General features: G+C 38.4%; 1 protein-coding gene across 2 annotated transcripts in view; it reads left to right on the top strand.

Annotated features, from left to right (window-relative positions):
* Window positions 1–21,595, top strand: part of OPHN1 (oligophrenin 1) — a 369,115-nt gene that overhangs the window by 108,708 nt on the left and 238,812 nt on the right. For both annotated transcript variants that reach the window (XM_075538125.1, XM_075538124.1), the window contains exons 6-7: window positions 19,017–19,118; window positions 20,821–20,931. In XM_075538125.1, coding sequence (XP_075394240.1) covers window positions 19,017–19,118; window positions 20,821–20,931 — 213 coding nt within the window. The remainder of the gene's footprint in view (window positions 1–19,016; window positions 19,119–20,820; window positions 20,932–21,595) is intronic.

The following is a 21,595-nucleotide window of genomic DNA, read 5'->3' as shown; positions in this document are numbered from 1 at the left end:
AGAGGGAAGTCTGTGTAATCACTATGCACTTGAATTTACACATGTTCAACTTGTGTCCTGGCATGTGGTCTGTCTTCAAGTATGTACCATGTGTGATTGAAAAGAATGTGAATTTTTGCATTTGGGTGGAAAACTCTTAAAAAATCTACCAGGAAAATTGTCAAATTGTGCTATCATCTTGTATCTTTTGTGTTGGGTGTTTTCCTACCGACCTATCTTTTCAGTTTCTGTTGTGTATGTGTGTGTTTCATTCTTGCCTTCTTCAACCATTGAGCTTATCCTACCTTGGGGGATATTTTTTCTTTGTCACCCTTTGGGTGGGGTTGTTCTATGTTACGGTCTCTTATTTGAGCTTGATGAATATTGATCTGCTCATATTGAGTCAGCAAGGATCTTTTGTAGGTCTGTATTTATTTTTATGTATTCCTTGACTTTTTCCTCATCTGGGAAGACTCTTTTCCATCTATCTTAATAGATAATTTGGATGGATATAGCATTTTTGGGTTTGTGTTATTTTCCTACCATTTTTGGAATTTGTTACTCCACTCCCTCTTCTTCATTGTGTCCACTGATAGGTCTGAACATATTTTTATTTGGGTACCTTTATAAGTGGTTATTTGTTCTTCCCACACTGCTCTTATGAATTTTCTCCTTTTCCTCACCGTTGGATAATTTAATTCTCCTATTCTAGGTTACTTCTGCTTGGGGTTCAGTCTGCCTGGTGTTCTTTCAACGTTCTGAATGATTTCCTGATTTTCATTTATTAAGCTAGAGAAATTTTCCTCTAAGAATTCCCTCACTATTTTCACCTTTGATTCCTTTCTTGTGTCTTGTTCCGTTAGTCCAATTATTCTAATATTGTTCCTCTCCAAAGCATCAGACATGGCTCTCAAGTTGTCTTCAGTTTCTCTAATTGTCTTATTTGACTGGATTTCCTATGTATTGAAGTCTGCCTGGTTATCCTCTAGGCCACTGTTTGCAAAGTGTGTTAATTTAATACTGGATTTTATTTCACCCCTTAGTTCCTGTATTTTCCTTTGGTGTGTGGCCTTTATCTCTTCTATAATTTCATCCTTTTTCTGTATTGCTTCCCCCATGTCCTGTATTACTCCATGCAGCGTTCTGAAGATTTTTTTCTTTCAGCATAGTCTTCTGTTTCTCCTGCTTTTTTATTGAGGCTATTGATTCTTGTTGTTGTTTATGTGTTGTTTTAGAGAAGCCTGGCACCATATTCCAGAGTGAAAGAGCACTTGACGCTCTCTTGGGATACGCCTATGGGTGCTTCTTTCAACTACCTTCAGGTAGCTGCCCTGGGGGATCAGGCTGCCACTGTATTTTCCTGTAGTTTCAGTCTTACTCTAGCTTACCAGTATTCTGTTATTTGTAATATGAGTTGGATAGTCCTCTCATGGGTCGCTGATCCCGTGGTTGTTGGCCCACAAGGTTGGTGCTTCACTGGCTGTTCTCCAAAGAAGCCATGGTAGTGTGTCCCATGGGTCTTGGAGTGCCTCTGATGGCATTTGGAGTTTCCCTATGCAACCGGAGTGCTGCAGAGAGTTGGTGGGTGTACCTTCCTTGGTGTAGAGCACCATAGAGGACAGCTTGAATTACCCTCGTTGGATAAATTTCAGTGGAATTTGGGCTTTTGTTTCCGCAGTAGCATGGAGCACCACAAATGGCTGTCAGGAGTTTCCCCAGTCACTTTTAGGACCTTGAGTTGTAGGCATGAGTTCCCCCATCCGTTTTCAGGGCAGATCACCTAGCTGTTTGGGATGCAGCAGAGTGTGTGGTTTCACTAGTTCCATGTAAAGCCAACAAGTGAGGGCGGGAGGGCCCCCAGATCTGCCATAGGTGGAGGGGAGTGGCTTGGAGACTGGCAGTGGCTTGTGAAGGTAAAGAGAGGGGGAATAGAAGAAAAAGAGATAAATGAGAAAACGAAGACAAGCAAAAATAAAGAACAAAGTAACACATACAAAGAAAAGCGAAGACAAACTAAAAAGAACCCAAAGAAACAAAAAACTCTGGAGCCTGCTGATAGTGTGGCGGCAAAGAGAAGGAGAAGTAAGAAGAAAAGAAAGATTGCTGAGCCTTGTACCATGCTTTGTTCAGCACTGCTACAGAGGGCAGGCTGGAGTTCCCTCCACTGGCTGTGCAGGCTTGCTGTAGGCAGAGGGTAGTGTGCTGGAACCCAGCTGTGACTTGTGGAAGGAAAGAGAGGGAGAGGAGAGAAAAAGAACAGAGAAAAGAAGGATAGAAAAAGAAAAAGAGATCGAAGGGAAAAAACCCGTAACCATGCTCGATTAGAGTGACTATTGGGAAAGAGAAAGAAAAACATAGAGTAGAGAATTAGCTGATCCTTGATCACCTAAATGTGGGGCTGGAGGTGTTTAAACCCTGCCCCAATGTGGCCGGTGGGTGTGCCATTTTAGTGTAGTGTCCCACGAGTGCTGGTTAGAATTTCCCTACTTGGAAAGATCATCATGGAGACCAACTGTAAGTTTCGTCTGATGTGTTGAGTGCTGGAGATGGCTGTTGCAGCTGACTTTTGCAGTCTGCAGTGCTCCCACAGGGGGCAGGCTGGAGCTACCCCCACCTCGGCTGTTTGGGTGGTGTTGCTATAAGCGGGGGGGGGGGGGGGGGGGGGGGGGGGGGAGGTGTAGTGGCCCAGAAGCCTGCAGTGGAGTGTGAAGTGAAAGATTAGAAAAAAGTAGAAAAAAAAAGAAACGGGGCCTGCTGAGTCTGATTGTGTTGGGAAAGAGAAAAGGGAGAGAGAAGAAAACGAATGGAAAATAAGGAGATAGCCGAGTCCGAGCGCCTAACTGTGTGGCCGGAGGAGTTCCAACCCTGCCTCAAGGTTGCAGGGTTGTATGCCTGCTTGATGTATTGTCCCAAAGATGCTGGGTGGAATTACCCTTGTAGGGAAGATCACAACCGAGGCCAGGCAGAGGTTCCTGCAGTTGTGTGGAATGCTAGAGATGACTGGTACAGGTGCCTTGTGCCACATGCAGCACTGGAGCAGGTGGGGGGAAGTTCCCTCCGCCACATGTAGGGCCCCAGGACAGGCAGGGGATTCCCCAGTCAAGTGAAGGACAGGCAGGCCCTCCCCAGCTCTGTGTATGACCACTGAGGGCAGACAGTAGGTCCCGCTGCTGTTGGGCTTGTTGAGTTGCCCCAGCTTGTGCCAAGACTGCTGATGCCCCAGTAGCTTAGAGAAGTTTCCCATGCCCCTGGCCAACTGGAATTGAATTAAATTGGTCCCCTAGCTATGGGCTTTCCATTTGTGCTCAGTGAAATTATTCTGAGACTGATGTTTGCTCCAGAGGCTCTTTGTTAAAGTTGAAAGCCTCCTGGCTCTGTAGCTAACTTCTGGCATTCCTTAGCTCTGGCTCCATTATTATGTTAATGTATGCTGAAAGACCTGTTTGGCAGGTTTGCCTTGGAGTTAATGAGCCTGGGATTTGCAGTTTTTACTGCGAAAATATTTTTTTCTTTCTTTTTAATAGTGGACTTGTGATGTGCCCTGATTTCGGGGCTGTCACGCTTACCCCCAGGGGAGGAGATCTAGCTTGTCAGAGAGGTTTTCTTTTTGGCCACATGGAACTGAATTTGCTCCCAGTGCTATGGCAACAAGTTTGTGCTCTGCCACACAGCAATCTGACTCAGATAAAGTTCCTGATATCTTTTCAATTGCTGCAAATCTATGGCTACCCACATTACCCGAGCCCTAGACTATGAGCGCAAGGTAGCTAACAGTGTGGAGAGTTCTGGTGCGAGGTCTTATGACTAGCTTCAGAGGCTCTCTTCTAGTCTTTTATTGTGAGCATTTTTAGATAGCAGCCTGAGGAAATTGCTGCTTGCTGTGGGACTAGAATGCTGGCAGAATCCCAGGTCTGAAGCCCATCACAATGTACCTAGAGCATTTGAGTGCGTTTTCCGTTTGCTTTGTGAGTCAAAACAAAACAAAACAAAATCAGGAGTCTGGGCCTGACCCTAACACCCATATTCTAATTTTTGGATTCAGTCTCCTAGTTGCAGTCTCCATACCTCTTATTTTCTGGTCTGGTAGCAGGAATTCCCGGTGGGTAAATTTACCTGGACACCATCTTCCCTTGCTTCCTCTTTTTTCTTTCTTTAAAGAATGAAATTGTTAGGTCTCTCTTTCCGGCCTAAATTTCAGCCTCGGTCCTTGGCTCCACATGAGAAAGATTTAACGCCGGAGCCAGGCTCGTGATCCAAGTGAATTTAATGAGAGTTAAAAGAAGCTTCAGGTTTTACAAGGCACCCATTAGGATTCCTTTGACCATGAGGCCTGGCAGAGACTGCCCCAGGTCACGCAAGGATCTCTCTCCTCCCACGGAGATGACTAGACCAGCCCTCTCCCTTCTGGTCCCTGCCTTTTCAAGGGTTCCCGGGGGAGGCGTGGTAAACGACCCCAGGTCGTTCCCATTGGCTGAATTGCAATCACCTGGCCCAGGTGGGCTTCTCCAGGTGTAATGCCCATCCGAGCCCACCGGCGGGAAAATCCAACTTTGTCCTTTGCTGGCTCTCCTGGGCATGCGTCAATGGACTTCCCAATTCCCTAGGCTAAGCTGCCTAACAAAATCATTGTGAAATTTGAATCGTTCACTACTTGTCTGACTTGCCAATTGAATACCCATGACTAAGGTAATGTAATCAACATTTTGGGTGGAAATTTGAATAAAGCAGCGAATGTAGGGACCAGGAAACAACCCAGACCATCAAATAGGTGGAGAAATTACTGGTAATTTGGATAAATCAGAAATAACTTGATGGTGATAGAGTGTCCAAAACAGTGATGTGCGAGAAGGGTAATTTAAAGTGATTTAAATTCCTGGAAAAGTGAAATTACAAGTGTAATGCTGGGGCTTCAAAGCCAATTATTTGGGTTTTCACTATTTCTCATGGGGAACATATGTCCAGCTCACAAACTTTCTGGTGTTCGTTTGAATAAGAATTTGGAATTGAGTTCGACAATTGAGGTATCATTGTATATACTTTTCCTTAAGCTAGCCCATATGCTATAAAATGCATTGAAAAGTGAGTGTCTTTTTCCCTTTTAAATATTATTATTTTAATTTTAATAAATTATATTATTGGGGTTTCTTGCAGCTCTTATAACAGTCCATACATCAATTGTATCAAGCATTTTTGTACATACATTGCCAGCATCACTTCTAAAACATTTTCTTTCTACTTGGTATCAGCTTCTTTTTTACCCCCTTCCTCCATTCCCCACCCTCCCAACTTCATGAATCTTTGATAATTTATCAATTATTTTTTATTTTCATATTTTACACCATCTGCTGTTTCTCTTCACCCATGTTTCTGTTGTTTGTCCCCCTGGGGAGGGGTGTACATCAACCACTGCAATTGGTTCCCCTTTATCTCCCTTCTCCTTCCACCTTCCCCCTATCCTCATGGTATCACTACTGTCATAGTTGGTCCTGAAGGGTTTATCTCTCTTAGATTCTGTGTGTTGAGAGCTCTTATCTGTACCACTGTACATGCTATGTTCTAGCCAGATTTGTAAGATAGAACTGGGGTCATTATAGTGGGGGTGGGGTGGGGAGGAAGCATTAAAGAACTAGAAGACTATGTGTGTTTCATCCCTTCCTTGCGACCCTTCTGTGAGGGGATGTCCAATTGTCTACAGATAGGCTTTGGGTCACCATCTCAATGCCCCTCATTCACATTGAACTGGTTTTTTGGTTTTGGGTCTTCTGATGCCTGATAACTGATCCCATCTACACCTGTGATCACAAGTGTTGGTGTGCTTCTTCCATGTGGGCTTTGTTGCTTCACTGCTAGATGGCCACTTATTTAACTTCAAGCCTTTAAGGCCCCAGATGCTATATCTTGTAATAGTTGGGCACCATCAGCTTTTTTCACCACATTAGCTTATGCACCCATTTTGCCTTCAGCAATCATGTTGGGAGGGTGAGCTTCACAGAATGCACAAAATGTTCTTGTGTTGAGGGAAGACTTGAGTAGAGGCCTAATGTCCATCTGCTACTTTAATACTTAACCTATAAATATATATACATAGACCTATATCTCTATTGTTATATATTAATATATTTACTTATGTACATGCTGATGTTTATACTTCTATAAATGACTTTTGGCTCCTAGCTCTTTCCTCTATTTTCTTCTACTTTTCTCCTGTCTTACTATGATATTTGACCTTCATTTGGCTATCTGTAGTTCCTCTTGCCTACATTGTTCTTGGTGGAATCCCACCAATCATTTTATGCTCTCCTTGACATTGATTTTAGATCACTTGTTGTTTCCTTGTATCTGGGTTTGTTGGCTCTCCCCCAACGCCCCCTTTCCCCCACCTCTGCCTGTTCCCTATCCCCCAGGAACTGTTGGTTCTGTTGTTTTCTCCATCGGATTATTTATCCTGCCTATCATATTATAGATAGACCTGAAAAAAAAATAGCCTATGAATAGTTCCAGGAGTGTCTGCTGACCCTTATGAATGTCTTCTGATCAGGTCTGCCTCTGCCAAGCCCTGCTCCCCTGAGTCCGAAGACTATTTCCAGAATTCCTTGGGGACTTTTTTTGCTTCCCTTGCTGCTCTGTTGCACTTCCTTCTTGTGAAGCCCTCCTGTGTGGGGTGTAGGATGTGGGATGGGGGTGTGGCGGGTGGTGTTGGCGGGGTTGGGGGTGTTTTAGATAGGTCACAATTCTTGCACTGTGTCTCTGGTGCTTCCCTCTGTAGCGCTGTGTGTCAGTAAAGGGACATATCTTGTGTTGAGGCTGAGCGACCCTATGGTCCTTTCTATACATTGGGTACTCGGAGCAGGGAATGGTCTCCTGGAAGCTTGGCAGGCCAGGATACTGTTCTTTTTCTCTCTGTCTTGTTCTTTCTCAAAGTGAGTTTCAATGGTACTTTCTCTCCTTTTATAACCCTCAGAGCAGTGATTAGACATGATAGGGAAGGAAACTGTGGGTGGGTGGTGGTGTTCACAAACATACTTAATATAAAGTGACCAGATTTTAACATTGATAAAGCAGGACGCCATTGACGGAGGGAGGGGGGGGTGTTCTTGATTAAAAATTTGGTCTATATGGAACAACAAAAATTTTCATAGAATGCAAAAATAGTATTATAATATATTTTTAATTGCAACATAAATACAATTTACATTAAAAATTATGTATAGTATTATTTTATTCTTTGGCATATTTCTCATTTGAGTGAATTTTTTAGTAGATTGCTGTCGTTGTTTAAAAGGTCATGAAAATTTTCACAAGAATTTTTAAAATTATATTTCACACATAAAATGGCTTTTAAAGTCTCAACACTTAATTGTGATTTTTCTCATGTCCACCCTTTATTTACTGTAGAAAAAACACATTCCGTCGCAACATTAGATCCTGGTAAGGACAGGCACATATTCTATAATTTTTAGTGCATTTTTGTATGGAACATAGTTTGTTTCAAAATGATGAGATATTTCTAACCATTTGTTCTCTATTGTGATTTTTGCTGATGCCCAAGATTTAATCGTTTCCTTATAAATATATATATATATATTTTAATAATGATAGCTCATTTTAAAGATCATTTTCAGAAATAGTACTATATGGGAAATTTTGTGTAATTTGATCGAATGAATTTTGCACATCATTCCAATTAAGTTCTTGTTTTAATGTAACCTAATGAAAATGTTCAATATCATTTTAATGTACCATCTACTCTTCTAAATAATCTATGCAGTTACTATAGAACTTTTTAATGTGACTCATGATATCTGCACGATTTATTACACCTTGTTCTTCTAGATGACTTCTGCTATTACAGATAGTTAACGGAAGAAAAATATTTTCTAACCGCTCTTGACACTGAAATTTTAAATTATTAACTTCATTTGCTACTTTGATTATCAAAATTTTGTCACCTTCAATAAGTTTTATAGCATTTTGAGAAGGAGCTGCTTGATTGTGTACAAACTCTAGCCAATTTTCTGAAGATTCTTTTTCAAGGTCAAAAGTAGGATTTCAAAGGATCATAATTTTCAAAATTCTTTTGACAGCTGGCAAAAGAGCTAACCAGCATGTTTTACCGTGTCCAAGTATTTTATGATATTCGACTTCTGCAGTTTCACAAAATTCTTTAAGCATTTCAATGCGCACCGTGTATATATAGAAATAAGAATATATTTTAATAACAATATTTTCCACAGCTATGGGTAACAAATCAGCAGCTGTTTGAATGGGGTTATGTATTATGTGCTCTGCACAACCAGCACCAATAATGTTTTGATTACGGTTTTTGTTTAATTTATAAAAAATATTATTTGTACCTCTTCTCGCTTCCCCCCCCCAAATTTGTGTTCATGTTGTCTGCATAATATGCAGTCATTTTATGTTTTAAATTGTTTTTTTCCCAAAATATTAATAATGGAACTGAAAATTATTTCAGAAGTTTTGCTCAGCACAGGAACGAAATCTAAAATTCTAATTTTTATTTCAGTTTCTGAATCAAAAAATCTAACAATGGTTGGAAATAACGTTATATCCTTATGATTATATGCGTCAGAATATATGGATATAAAATTAATTTTTCTATATTTTTGTTTAATTCTGAAAAAGCATATGGGGAAGCACATTACACAAAATTGACCCGGGTTTTGTTCTAGCATAGGCAAATTTTTGCTTGATTAACTTTTTGACAACTTGTGATGTATAGTCCATAGATCTAAAGGAATGACTATGATTAATAGCATGAAAAGACATAAGTCCTTCTGCTAATGCTAATTCATTTTTTTCTTCTCCATAAGTTGATTTCCAAAAAAATTCTTGTTTTTTGGAGGAAGATGCAGCAGTATTTAAATATCTTTTATGTTTCTGTGTCTCCAAGTGCTTTGAAATATCATTCTTCCCGCCGTGCGAAATAGAAAATTCACCATTAAATTTCTCACATTTTACCATGTAATTGCTTTTGGTTTTTTAAATAAAAGGCAATTCACTTCTTAGATCACCATTGAATTTGCATCCTCTATTCTTACTCATTATGTTAAAAATCTAGAAGAAAAATTTAAAATTTTATTGTAAATTATTATATACATATTGGTTAAAAACAGCAAGTAGATACATAATTACATGAACATATTTTATTGTTAGTTTATAAATTAAATTAATTTGATTGTTATAAAGTAACTATTTAAAAATTATTTTAATTTTAATCCTATATTTCTTTCTAAATAATAACAATACTAACTTGTATTATTTTTTTCTCTGAATTTGCCGTAACATAAGTCATAAGTGTCACTTTCCAGGCCGGTTGTATACTTTTTGCCACCACTATAAAATATAAATAAATGAGTACTGTTTGCTAAATTCAAGAAAATTTATGTATTTATGAAATAAATACATTAAATTACTTACCTAAATTATCTGAATAGCTGATTTGCTGACATCACTTGTTTAACTAGCACTAGCACGCAGTACGATGTGTATTGTCTGAGAGAGACAGTTACAAAATGTTTTCATCGTTGCCATTGCCAAAAAAGGCCATTATTCATTAATTCCAAACAATGGTGATCAAAGTGTAACAACTGATCAACTATGCGAACTTTGATAATCAGTTCTCAACAATTATTTGTTATTATTAAAGTTTAACATTATAAAATTAACAAAAATAATATAAAACTCGTATCCTGGCGAAATAGCCACATGGCCGCTGAAAATCACATATTCCCTTCCTGTTCTCCTGCCATTCCCTAGCTTGTCGTGCATTCTTTCCAAAAATCGGGACTTTTTTAAAACACTGCGGGACAAATTGTTAAAAATCAGGGCTGTCCTGCCAAAAGCAGGACATCTGGTCACCTTAACTTAATATGAATTCCTAGAAAAACTATAATTCCTTTTCTCCTGGTACACTTGACTAAAGCAATATTTTCTAAAGCATACAATCTATGCAGAGCATTGTGACTGAATATAGATCATGCCAATTCTAATCAAATTACTTGGAATGTAAATATAATTTGTTTGGTTAAGAAGAGAAGATTCAATCAACACTAATGAAATGTAAAATAATGTTTACCTGACTAGGGGAAGTGGTAATGGCTTGAAAAGTCAACTTCTGATCCAAAGACTCTTAAGATAGCAAGTTAATAGCAAGGGACTCAAGTAGAAAGAAAATGTTTTGAAAATGATGATGGCAGCATTTGTACAAGCCTGTTTGATATAATTGATTTATGGATTGTTATAATATCTGTAAGAGCCCCCAATAAAAAGATCAATAATAAAAAAATGAATGCTGCTAAAACACAATTAGAAAATAGATCGCAAATTTAACAAACACTAAATAGTTCTTTTTCTAGGTTAGATTATTTCTTCATTGTTATTTAAACAGGATCACTTTGCAAAGGAGGTAATGGATAACTAGCTTCCCTTAGAAAGGTAGGAATGGAAGTCTTAACCTAATTTACAGTAGAGTTTTGATGTTTCTCTAAATTACCCTATTTTTAGATATGCTAGAACCTGAAGGTTTTTGAAGGTTTACCACTACAACTGGCTACTTGGGGGAAACAAAAAAAATCTAGATTGTTTGGGTGTTTTGTTTTGTTTTCCCCCAGAAAATTGATCCCAAAGGCAAACTGTCCTTCTTTGTCCCACCATCCTGCCTTGTGGGATTTGAGAATTGTTGTTTGGGATCATGTATTATTACCTTTTTTTTTTTTTGAGATGTTGCATGTTCACCATCAAGAAGATATATTAACTAGTTTAATATATTATTCAAAATACATATATTCTATAAAACATTTAGATTGAATGTCAGTTATAGGTGCTTATTGCCACAGAAAATTCAAATGTTAGGTTGTATTTTCCACATACAGGAGAATTTACTCATCTTTTTCTGAGACCCCGGGACCAGTATGTGTCTGGTTGACTTAATAGATCTATGATCTTTCATAAAGGCAACAACTATCTTCAGGACATGTTTTGTCAATATATAGTAAACGCTGGATGAAGTTTACGCTGATTAATTTTTGAAAGGAGGAAATATTTTCTAAAATATTTGAATTTTTGTAGTTTGGATCACATAGAATAGTTATTGGCTGTTACAAGGAACTGAAAGTCTTCCTCCATTGAAATCAAACCAGAGATTTACTGAAGCCAAAATTAGTATTGCAATGGGATAGCAGGATCCGTATACTGAAGCTCAGGAATTTGGGGGGTAGAATGCAAGTCACAAGTAATTATAGTGCTGAAGGTGAAGCATAAAATTATCATATTCTGATTGTTTTATAGCATTTTAGTTCTTCTAACTCAGTGAAAAATAAAACATAATTTTAAATGTTATTGGCTTTATTGATACATTGGATATAAGATATAATTGAAAGACGTGGGGTTACGACAGGGTTACTTGTTGGTTAGAAAGCAATGTCATGATTGATATTTACAGGATTGGTTTTTAACAATTCACATACTCAGAACATTAGAAATTTGGAGGAGAATGGAAACAAAGAGTTTCCATAAAGTGTTACTTTGCTGAAAAGTGTCAAAATGTTTCCATGAACCATTCACATTCTTCAGCCTAACCACAAACAAACAAATTTGCTTCACAGTAATAGGAGTTGATTTCTAGGCAAAAAAGGTAGATTGAGGGAAAGATAACATTGAGTGTCTAGGAAGTAAATTAAATCCTCATGAAAGGTTACATTGAAGCTCTCAGCCTTAGTTCAGTCATTTTATAAATAGGTTTGATACCTCTGTTAATGTTTATATCCCTTATCATATCAAGTAGTATAGTAGGCTACAGGGCTACAAAAATTAGACTGTTTAATAATAGGGAATTGACTAAGGGCATGGAAAAAATGTAAAACACATGAACGCTTTATCTCTTAACCTAAGTACAGCACATTTAATGTTCAGAAACATTAAATTTTACTGTGGGAAAATAATTAACCAAGACAAATAGAAAAAAATAACGTGACACTTTGCATACTCATATACAACTAGATGTGTGGCTTATCATGTCCAGAAAAATCAAGTCCTAGGTGGGCAGTGAAATATTTTAATGAAAACACTATTATGATACTCTGTTAGAAATTGAAACAAAAAAATTATTGATGGGTAAGCTACAGTGGAATTTCCTGTTTCTGTAACTTTCACCAAATGTTTGAATAGAACCATGCAAAAAAGGGGACTGGTCAGTTTTAGTTGCAACTTCCCTGGCTATATGAATGAACTATCTCAGAAGCAGGAACAGAGATTTCCTGGGACCATCAAAGAAGAAGAACCACTGATAGAGCACATTCAAGACCCCTCCCTGTAATGGAGGGAGAGGTCCCCAGGGAATGCTGAAGGTGTACTTTGGGGCCAGGGAGTGGTGCCCCAACAGACTGGACTGGAAAACACTCCTAAAGACCAACTAACAATCCTTGAACTAACTACAAGCTTTTCTTTCTTGTTTTGTTTTTGTCATTGGTTTGATGTTGTTGTTTTGTTGTATATTGTTGCTTGGTTGTGCTCTGTCTTGTTTTTGTGCATGTTATTATCTATGCAGGTCCATCTAAGTAAGATAGGCTGGATGAACAATTGGAGGAGAAAACAACGGGACCAATAGTTCCGTGGGGACATGGGAGTTGGGGGGAAAGGAAGTGGTGTCAATAAACCCAGGGACAAGGGAACAACAAGCAATCCACATTGGTGGTGAGAAGGGTGTGGGAGGCCTGTTTGGGCTAGATCAAGGGTAATGTAACTAAGAGGAATGGCTGAAACCCTTGTGGGGACTGAGTATGATAGTGGGATAGGAGCAAAGTCAAAGGAAATAGAGGAGAGAGCTGGGAGGCAGAGGGCATTTATAGAAGTCTAGATAAAGACATGTACATATGCAAATATATTTCTACATGAGGATGGGGAAATAGATCTATGTGCATATATTTATAGGGTTAGTATTAAGGTAGCAGAGAACCTCCACTGAAGTACTCTGTCAATGCAAGAATACTTTCTTCTATTACATTGGCTTCTATGATGCTCACCTTCACGACACAGCTGCTGAAAACAAAGTGGGTGAACAACCAAATATGGTGAAGAAAGCTAATGTGCCTGGCTATCCAAAGATATAGTGTCTGGGGACTTAAAAGCTTGAAGGTAAACAAGCGGCCATCTGGCTCAGAAGCAATAAAGCCCACATGGAGAAAAGCACACCAGCCTATGTGACCATGAGGTGCTGAAGAGATCAGTTATCAGGCATCAAAGAACAAAAAAATCACATCATTGTGTGCTCACATTCCTGATATAACCGCTGAAGACAAATGGGTGCATAAGCAATTGTAGTGAAGAAAGTTGATGGTGCCTGGCTATCAAAAGATATAGCGTCTGGGGTCTTAAAGGCTTGAAGGTAAACAAGTGGCCATCTAGTTCAGAAGCAACAAAGCCCACATGGAAGAAGTACACCAGCCAGTGCGATCACAAGGTGATCAGGTATCAGGCATCATCAGAACAAAAAATCTTACCATAGTGAATATGGGAGGGAGTGTGGAGTAGAGGCCCAAAGTCCATTTGTAGGCCACTGGACATCCCTTACAGAAGGGTCTCGAGGAGATGAGGCAGTCAGGGTGCGATGTAGCAACGGTAAAAATGCAACTTTCATCTAGTTCTTAAATGCTTCCCCTGCACACACACTATCATGACCCCAATTTTACCTTGCAAGTCTGGCTAGACCAGAGGTTGTATACTGATACAGATAGGAACTGGAAACACAGGGAATCCAGGGCAGATGATCCCTTCAGGACCAGTGGTGTGAGTGACGATAGAACTAATTTCAATGATCTACATGTCACCTCTTCCCTGGGGGACATACAACAGAAAAGTGGGTGAAGTGGGACAGAGCAAGATATGCCAAAATAATAATTTATAAGTTATTAAGGGTTCATGAGGGACGGGGAGTGGGGGGAGGATGAGGACCTGATGCCAGGGGCTTGGGTGGAGAGCAAAAGTTTTGAGAATGATGAGGGCAACAAATGTACAAATGTGCTTTACACAATTGATGTATGTATGGATTGTGATAGGAGTTGTATGAGCCCCTAATAAAATGATTTTTTTAAAAAAAGATCCCTCCCTGTTTGAAGTGGCAGAGGTATAGAGGCCATGCTACACTGAGACCAGACTCCAAGGCAAGGAGACCATGAGACAGAAGAGAGACTATGAGAAAGTCAGAGTTGCAAATGGGCTTCCTGACTCATAGAGAGAGTAGGATAAGGAACCATGTGGCTGAGAGACTGGAGAACAGAGACAGAGACTTTGCAAATGACTGAAGAATAGCACTGCTGTTGACAAAAGACTATATTTTCTAATTCTGGCATGTGGTAGCCTGTTAACTTCTGTAATCACCCCCCATAACTGTGAGTATTGTCTCTGAGTTCTGTGTGGTCATTGCAACAAATTAATGAACACAGCAGAAAAGTAGTGTTATGGAAGGAATTGCTGATATCAGAATAGGTTAAAAAGTATGGAGGGTGGAGACATGTCTGACCTCTGTCTCATGGCACTGGAACTTGGGCTGGCGATGAGTTGGAATCTCCTCTTTCATATAGCCAGAGGATGTTAGATATGGTTCCCATGCCCTATTCTTAATGGGATAGAAAGTTTATTTAAGAAATGTTGCTATTAAATCTTAGAAATCCTTTATTAAACAAGAATATCAAAATGTGAGGCTCAATGTATCATTCATCTAGGTCTTCAAAATTCTGAAAGTGTTAGAATTCTGTGATCTTCAGCTTACACCATGTCAAAATGTCACTCTTGGCATTCTTCAGGGATGCATTTCTTTTTACTTTTGAAAATCATTTTATTGAGGGCTCGTACAACTCTTACCACAATCCACACATGCATCCCGTGTGCAAGCATATTTGTATATTTGTTTCCCTCATCATTCTCAAAACATTTGCTTTCAACTTAACACCTTTAGAATCAGTTCCTCATTTTATCGCCTCCTTCCCCGCTCCCCACTCCTTCATGAACCCTTGAAAATTTATAAATTATTATTATTTTGTCATATCTTACATTGCCCGACATCTCCCTTCGCCCACTTTTCTATTGTCCATCCCCCAGGGAGGAGGTTATAGTAGATCCTTATAATTTGTTCCGCCTTTCTCACCCACCTTCCGACCACCCTCCTGGTATCGCTACCCTCAGCACTGGCCCTGAAGGGATCATCTGTCCAGGATTCTCTGTGTTTCCAGTTCCTAGCTGTAGCAGTGTACATCCCCTGGATTACCAGATACGTAGGGCAGAATTGGGATCGTGATAGTGGGGGGGGGAAGCATTTAAGATCTAGAGGAAAGTTATATGCTTCATCATTGCTACACTGCACCCCGACTGGCTCGTCTCCTCCCCGTGGCCCTTCTTGTAAAGGATGTCAAGTTGCTTACAGATGGGCTTTGGGTTCCCACTCTGTACTCCCCCTCATTCACAATGATAGGGTTTTTTTGTTCTTTGATGCCTGATCTATCCCTTCGCCACTTCTTGTTCACACAGGCTGGTGTGCTTCTTCCATGTGCACTTTGTTGTTTCTCAGCTAGATGGCCCCTTGCTTATCTTCAAGCCTTTAAGACCCCAGACTCTTTATCTTTTGATAGCCGGGCACCCTCAGCAATTTTCATCACATTTGCTCATGATTGCTGATGCATTCCTTTTTACTGTTCTTTGAATTTGGGTTACAAAATGTAGTCTGCAAGGGTTATAGCTAGAGGGTAGTAGGGTGGATAGAGCATGACATTTACAATGCGATTCTCATGGGACATTTTCTAACCTCAAAGATAGGAGTAGGTAGTTCATTTTTGTGATGGGGTGGGGGTATGGGTGAATCCTTGGCACAGATTTTCTGTCCTTGTTTCACCAATGCAATTTTCAATATTCTTTAAACTTCTTCCTAAGAAGACCCCATGATTTCCCTTTGTCCTTTAAGAAAATTGAAGGACAATCTTTAAAAAAATAAATAAAAAGTTGCCATTAGCTACTCTACAGTTAAGAGCTTGTTTTCAGAGTCTCTTCTGGCATCTATGCTGATTATTTTTTCCTTTCCTGTATTTTTTAATGAACTTTTGCTTTCTTCATATATTATGTTCTTGATGTCATCCTACAGCTTATCAGATTTTCTGTCATTAGTGTTCAGTTAAGTCTCTTCTTGAGATATTTTCAAAATTCAGGTTGGATATACTCTGAGTTGTATTTTGGCTCTCATGGACCTTTTAAAATGTTCTTTAACTTCAACCTGAACGTACAGATAAAAATATTGATCATCTCTTCCAGTCAGCCTCTTGCCTCATTATAGCTACTTATAAAAGCTACTGAGTTTTCTATTGCCTCTTCCCATAGATATAATCAATTTGCTTTCTGTATATTCATCTTTCAAAGACCATGTGTTTAGTTTCCATGTACATAGTTGAGAAAAACATAATATATCATTAGGTTTACAAAATTATATAATGCAATTTGTGGCTTCATTTCTATCACCAAGGCCTTATCTCCCAACTACTGTTCCTTTTATTTCCAACTTTTTTCATTCTAGTCATCAGTGCATATTGATTGCATGTCTCATCAATTTAAGACTAAAATTTGGTAGGATTCTTCAATTTTTTCATCACTAGTTCTAAAAGTATGTGCATAATGTGAATAATAATTGTATTAACTGGATTTTCTTATATGTGTATTGATATTATTCTAGCACAAATAGCATTTAGTTTTAAGGTAGATCTTGAAATATTCTTTTTGATATGGTGATACCACCATCCTCTTTAATTTATCATTCCTGGCATATTGAGCCATGTAATTATCTGATTCAAAATGGCCAATACTAGTCCATTTCTGCTTACTAATACCTGGGATATTGATCTTCATGTGTTCAATTTCATTTTGATAATTTCCCATTTTGTGTTCATACTTCATACATTCCAGGTTCTGGTTATCAGTAGCTATTTGCAACTGTTTCTTCTCATTTTGAGTCTGGCTCATCAGCCAGTGAAGATCCCCAAAACTTTATTTTACCCCCATGATCATGGTCAAATATATTTTTAGAAGGCAGCTCTTCCTTAGTCATGTGTCCCTGACATAGTTCCAGCATCACAGCAATTTAACAATTAAACTTAAACAATGAAACCATCACAATACAACAGACTGACAGAAACGGTGGTCTATGACAGTGGATTTGGTTTCTCTTTGTTGCTGTTGTTTTTGTAGTGCACTGTGGCTGTTCAATGAGTTTAGATTTCTCATTAGTGGAAACAAGCTCCCTACAAGGACATCCCAGCATTGTGCTGAGAGGAGTGAACATGCATCATAAATCTGTGACAAATGAACATTATCAGTGTTCAATTAGAGGCTGGAGGTTTTTCCATTTTGCTGAGATGCCCAGAGATTAATTAAATTTCCTACTGGAGAGCAATGAAGCTTCTTAGCTCTCATTTTCCAGGTAAACCTTCAAGGAAACCTTTTCCCTCCTTCCATTATCGTAAACTAGTTTTGTTTTTGTTGAGAACATATACAGCAAAATATGCACCATTTTAATAACTTCCTATGAGGTTTTTTAGAGACGAAAGATGGAGCAAGATTTTTAATTAATAGGTTTTATTTAGGGAAATAAAAATTTATAGAGACTGGGAGATCAAAGCAGGTGAGTTGAAAACAATTTAGGATAGAGGAAAATTAGAGCCAGCCTTTAGGCGACCCCTGTGAAAGGGTCGTTCGACCCTCAAAAAGATCGGGGCCCACAGGTTGAGAACCACTGATCTAAAGGACGTTTTTGTTTTGTTTGAAAAAGATGTTGGAGGATATTTTGTGTTTAGGATTTAAAATTTATCTCGGGGACAGTTTTGAGGGGCTTCAAAATTTTTCTGAACAAATGGAATTAATATGCAGTGATTTTTTCCCCCCCATGAACTTTTGAAACCCCCTTTTCCCAATGTCTAACCTCCTTGCATTCAGAAAGTCTGGAGTAAATGAGAATTTTAAATCCTATTCTGAATTGTCCACCTTTTGTTTAGGATCCTCCTGTGGAATCTTTGATCAAAATGTTCAGTAGTGATAGTCAAACGCCATGTAGTTATGTTTTCATAGCAAAGGAGGTAGTTGCTTGTGGAGGAAATTAGCCATACATTTCATACTTCCTCTTATTCCTGACTCCTTCTTCCTCTGTTGCTCTAGGCAACTAGAAGCAATTATGCTTTGGAGAGCCTCTTGAAAGCTTTTAAGACCCCAGCATTATGCACCAATGTGGGGAATAGAGTGCAATCACTAAACATATTATTAGGGCAGTTCACTTTGGAGAGCCTCTTGAAAGCTTTTAAGACCCCAGCATTATGCACCAATGTGGGGAGTAGAGTACAGTCACTAAACATATTATTAGGGCAGTTTACTGGGATGTCCTCTGAAATCATGAACCTAAACCTCCAAAACAATGAACCAAAACCCATGAGAATTTTGGTTGTATGCACATAAGCAGCAAACTACTATTTTCTGTCATTGTTAACATCACTTTATATGCAGCCATGAAATGTTTAATTCAATTGTGACCTATGAACTCATTATTCGCAGAAGTAGCCACAGATTTCTATTGCCTTGAAAAATGTTTTCTGTATTATTAGGCTGTCTAAGTAAATTGTAGATCAACCTATTAAACGCATATATTTAGTTCACTCCCAAGTTCCTTCCTCTCTTAAAAAATTAAATAAATAATCTGAATGATTAATGGAAAGCACTGGAGAAACAAAATGGAGCTAACATAGAGTTCTTGTTTATGCATCATTTTTGAGCAGCATCTCCCAGATTTTCGTTGTATCCAGAGTAATTGCCTGGTGTGTAAGCAGAATGCTTTCAAGGAATTTGAAACCAATGTAAAACCAACTTCTCTATTGCTTTTTATTTCCTATTCTAGAAGCTAGAAAGATTAACCATAGGACACCTGGTATAGTTTCTCGGTTTTTAGTAGACAGTTAAAACTACAAACATCTCAATCTGTGTTTGTCTCCCACGTCTAGGAACGGAAAAAAAAATTTGAAAAAGATGGTGAGAGGTTTTATTCTTTGCTGGACCGCCATTTGCATCTGTCTTCCAAAAAGAAAGAATCCCAGTTACAAGAGGTATGTTTAAAAGAATCCCTCCTCTCCACTTTCCATTGCCAGCTATGCCTTGGAAAGAATGGTAGTTTTCTAATACAGCTCTTTTATCATACTCTGCTGCAGCTTGGAACCAAGTGTAATAGCACATGCATTTAAAATCATTGCCCGGAACTCAGGAGACTAGATTCTCAAGACAACTCCTCCACTAACTCACGATATGACCATGGCCTCTTGGCCTCTCTGAGACGAATGGTTAGAACTCAGTGGCCGCCAGAGTGCCTTTCACTTATTCAGAACTCTGATTCTAGAGTCCACATATAGATAATTAAGCTAATATGATATTGGTAGATGAGATACTGGTCTTCTACCTTTTTCCCTGTGAGATATCCAAAGGGGCTTCAATATTTCTATGGACAAATGGAATTGAAAACCATTGAAAAATTTCTAGGATCAGCATTTACTTTTATTTTATATTTTATACTTGCAAATTGCTACTGATAGCATGAAATTGGTGGTGGTTTTTATTCAAGTAAGCCAATATTTTTCACAACACCCCCACCCCAGCATTAAAAATGTTTGTACTATAGCTCATAACCCAGGATAAAGTGTATGTATATGCTTTTACAGCTCCCCTGGGTCATTCCAGTGGTACTGCCCACTTTGGGAAACATTGCTCTAAACTCTTGGTTTGGTAGATTCACATCACATCACACAAGAACCTGAGTGGAAGGTAAAGTTAGTTCAATGAACCTGAGTAATGGTACTTCTCTTTCATAAACTAAAAGGAAACACTAGTTCTGGAGTCTTCTGCCAATTTTCTTTTGTGTACCTTTGTCTACTTCCTTTTTTGGGGTCCATTTTTGCACCAGGTTTTCTGTGAAGAAAAGAGTTAACACAGTAGGCCTGAAGCTGCTATCCTTCGAAAAGCTTGTTTACAGTATCTGCCTAGACTGGTGTCCTGCTGCATGGCCAGTAAACAGTGTCCTACATTGATGTAAATGTTTTTTTCTAAATGGCCAAGAAGGGATCACTCTACTAAGTACTTTCTTTCCTTCTGGGAGTCTGGACTTTTGGTATATGCTTGGTAAACATCCAATGAAACCTATGAACACTCAGTCTCTAGTGAGCTTTTCTGGTGTAGAATATCTTATAAATGTTGTCACAGCTTATTTCCATCGGATTTAAATATGTTCTATGTGACTCCACTGGGAGAGGACTCTTGGATGTTTGAACCTGATTTCTTCTCATACATTTTACCTTTACTGATTTTGGTTTGCATCCCTGAACTGTAATAAATTTTATCCTTGTGTTTGTATGCAGTGTCCTATGAGCTTTCCTAATGAATAATTTAAACTTAGATGGTCTTAAGAACCCAACAGAGCTGTAAGTTTATTTTCTTTTAGAGGTTTTTGCTATGAAAGTTTTTGGATGATCCTGGCAGTATGGTGCTGTTGCTAAACATCTCTTTTGTTTTTCTTGACACAGAAAAAGGTACCCTTTGCACTTTTTAGATAAAAACTGAGCTGGGTAGACTTAGGGCAGTAAGTTTTTATCTCTCAGTGTCTATAAAACAAAGCAATATGATTACTACTTGGTGTCTAAATACTGCTCTAACCTTATTATTTTCTTGCGTCCATAAACAGTAACTTGAGTGAACCACTGTGCCTCTTTTTTTTTTTTAACACTGTGCCTCTTTGTAACATATTGTACCCTCCTTCTACAGGCAGACCTCCAGGTGGACAAGGAGAGACACAATTTCTTTGAGTCATCTCTTGAATATGTTTATCAAATCCAGGAAGTTCAGGAGTCTAAGAAGTTCAATATTGTAGAACCAGTAAGTTCTATCTATGGATCAATGGTCTAAAATTACTTACCAAATGTAGATTTCATATGGAGAACTTGGGCCATACAATTGTATTCTCAAAGAGTATGACAAATCATTAATGATTAATATTCATATTCATGAAAATAGGCATACGGAATTATATGGCATTATTCTCTGGCTTTCTCAATTATTTCTTCCCTCTTTTCCTCTTTCTGTCAGTTTCTTTCCTTCGTCCTTTTTTCTCTTTTTCTTACTTTAGTTTTCTGTTATTCTTCGTTTTATTCTTTACATTACCTGTATTCCATTCTTGGTTTCAGAGATTATTCTGAATGTGCACCATACACTAGTAACTCATGACCCTTTTGATCAATGATTACCCATTCTACTATATCTACTATTAAATCATCTCAGTGTAATTTGTCTAAAATTATCTTAATGTACACCTCCATAATTTATTACAAAAGATGATATATTTAACTCAACAAATAGATTTAGCAACTTTCAATTTTATTATAAAATTAACCATGCAGAAAAATTTAAAGCAGTCAAAGAGATTGTTAGGCTGGGTTCTCCAGAGAAAAAGAAATCGTTCTATACATATAATTTATATATGAGACATATAATTTACATATGCATGGGATTTATATAACATATCTATAAAATTTATAAGTAT

Source organism: Tenrec ecaudatus, chromosome X, assembly GCF_050624435.1.
Source record: "Tenrec ecaudatus isolate mTenEca1 chromosome X, mTenEca1.hap1, whole genome shotgun sequence".
Lineage (NCBI taxonomy): Eukaryota > Metazoa > Chordata > Mammalia > Afrosoricida > Tenrecidae > Tenrec > Tenrec ecaudatus.
The sequence above is the reverse complement of the archived record's forward strand: the minus strand, read 5'-3'. Positions and strand labels throughout refer to the sequence as shown.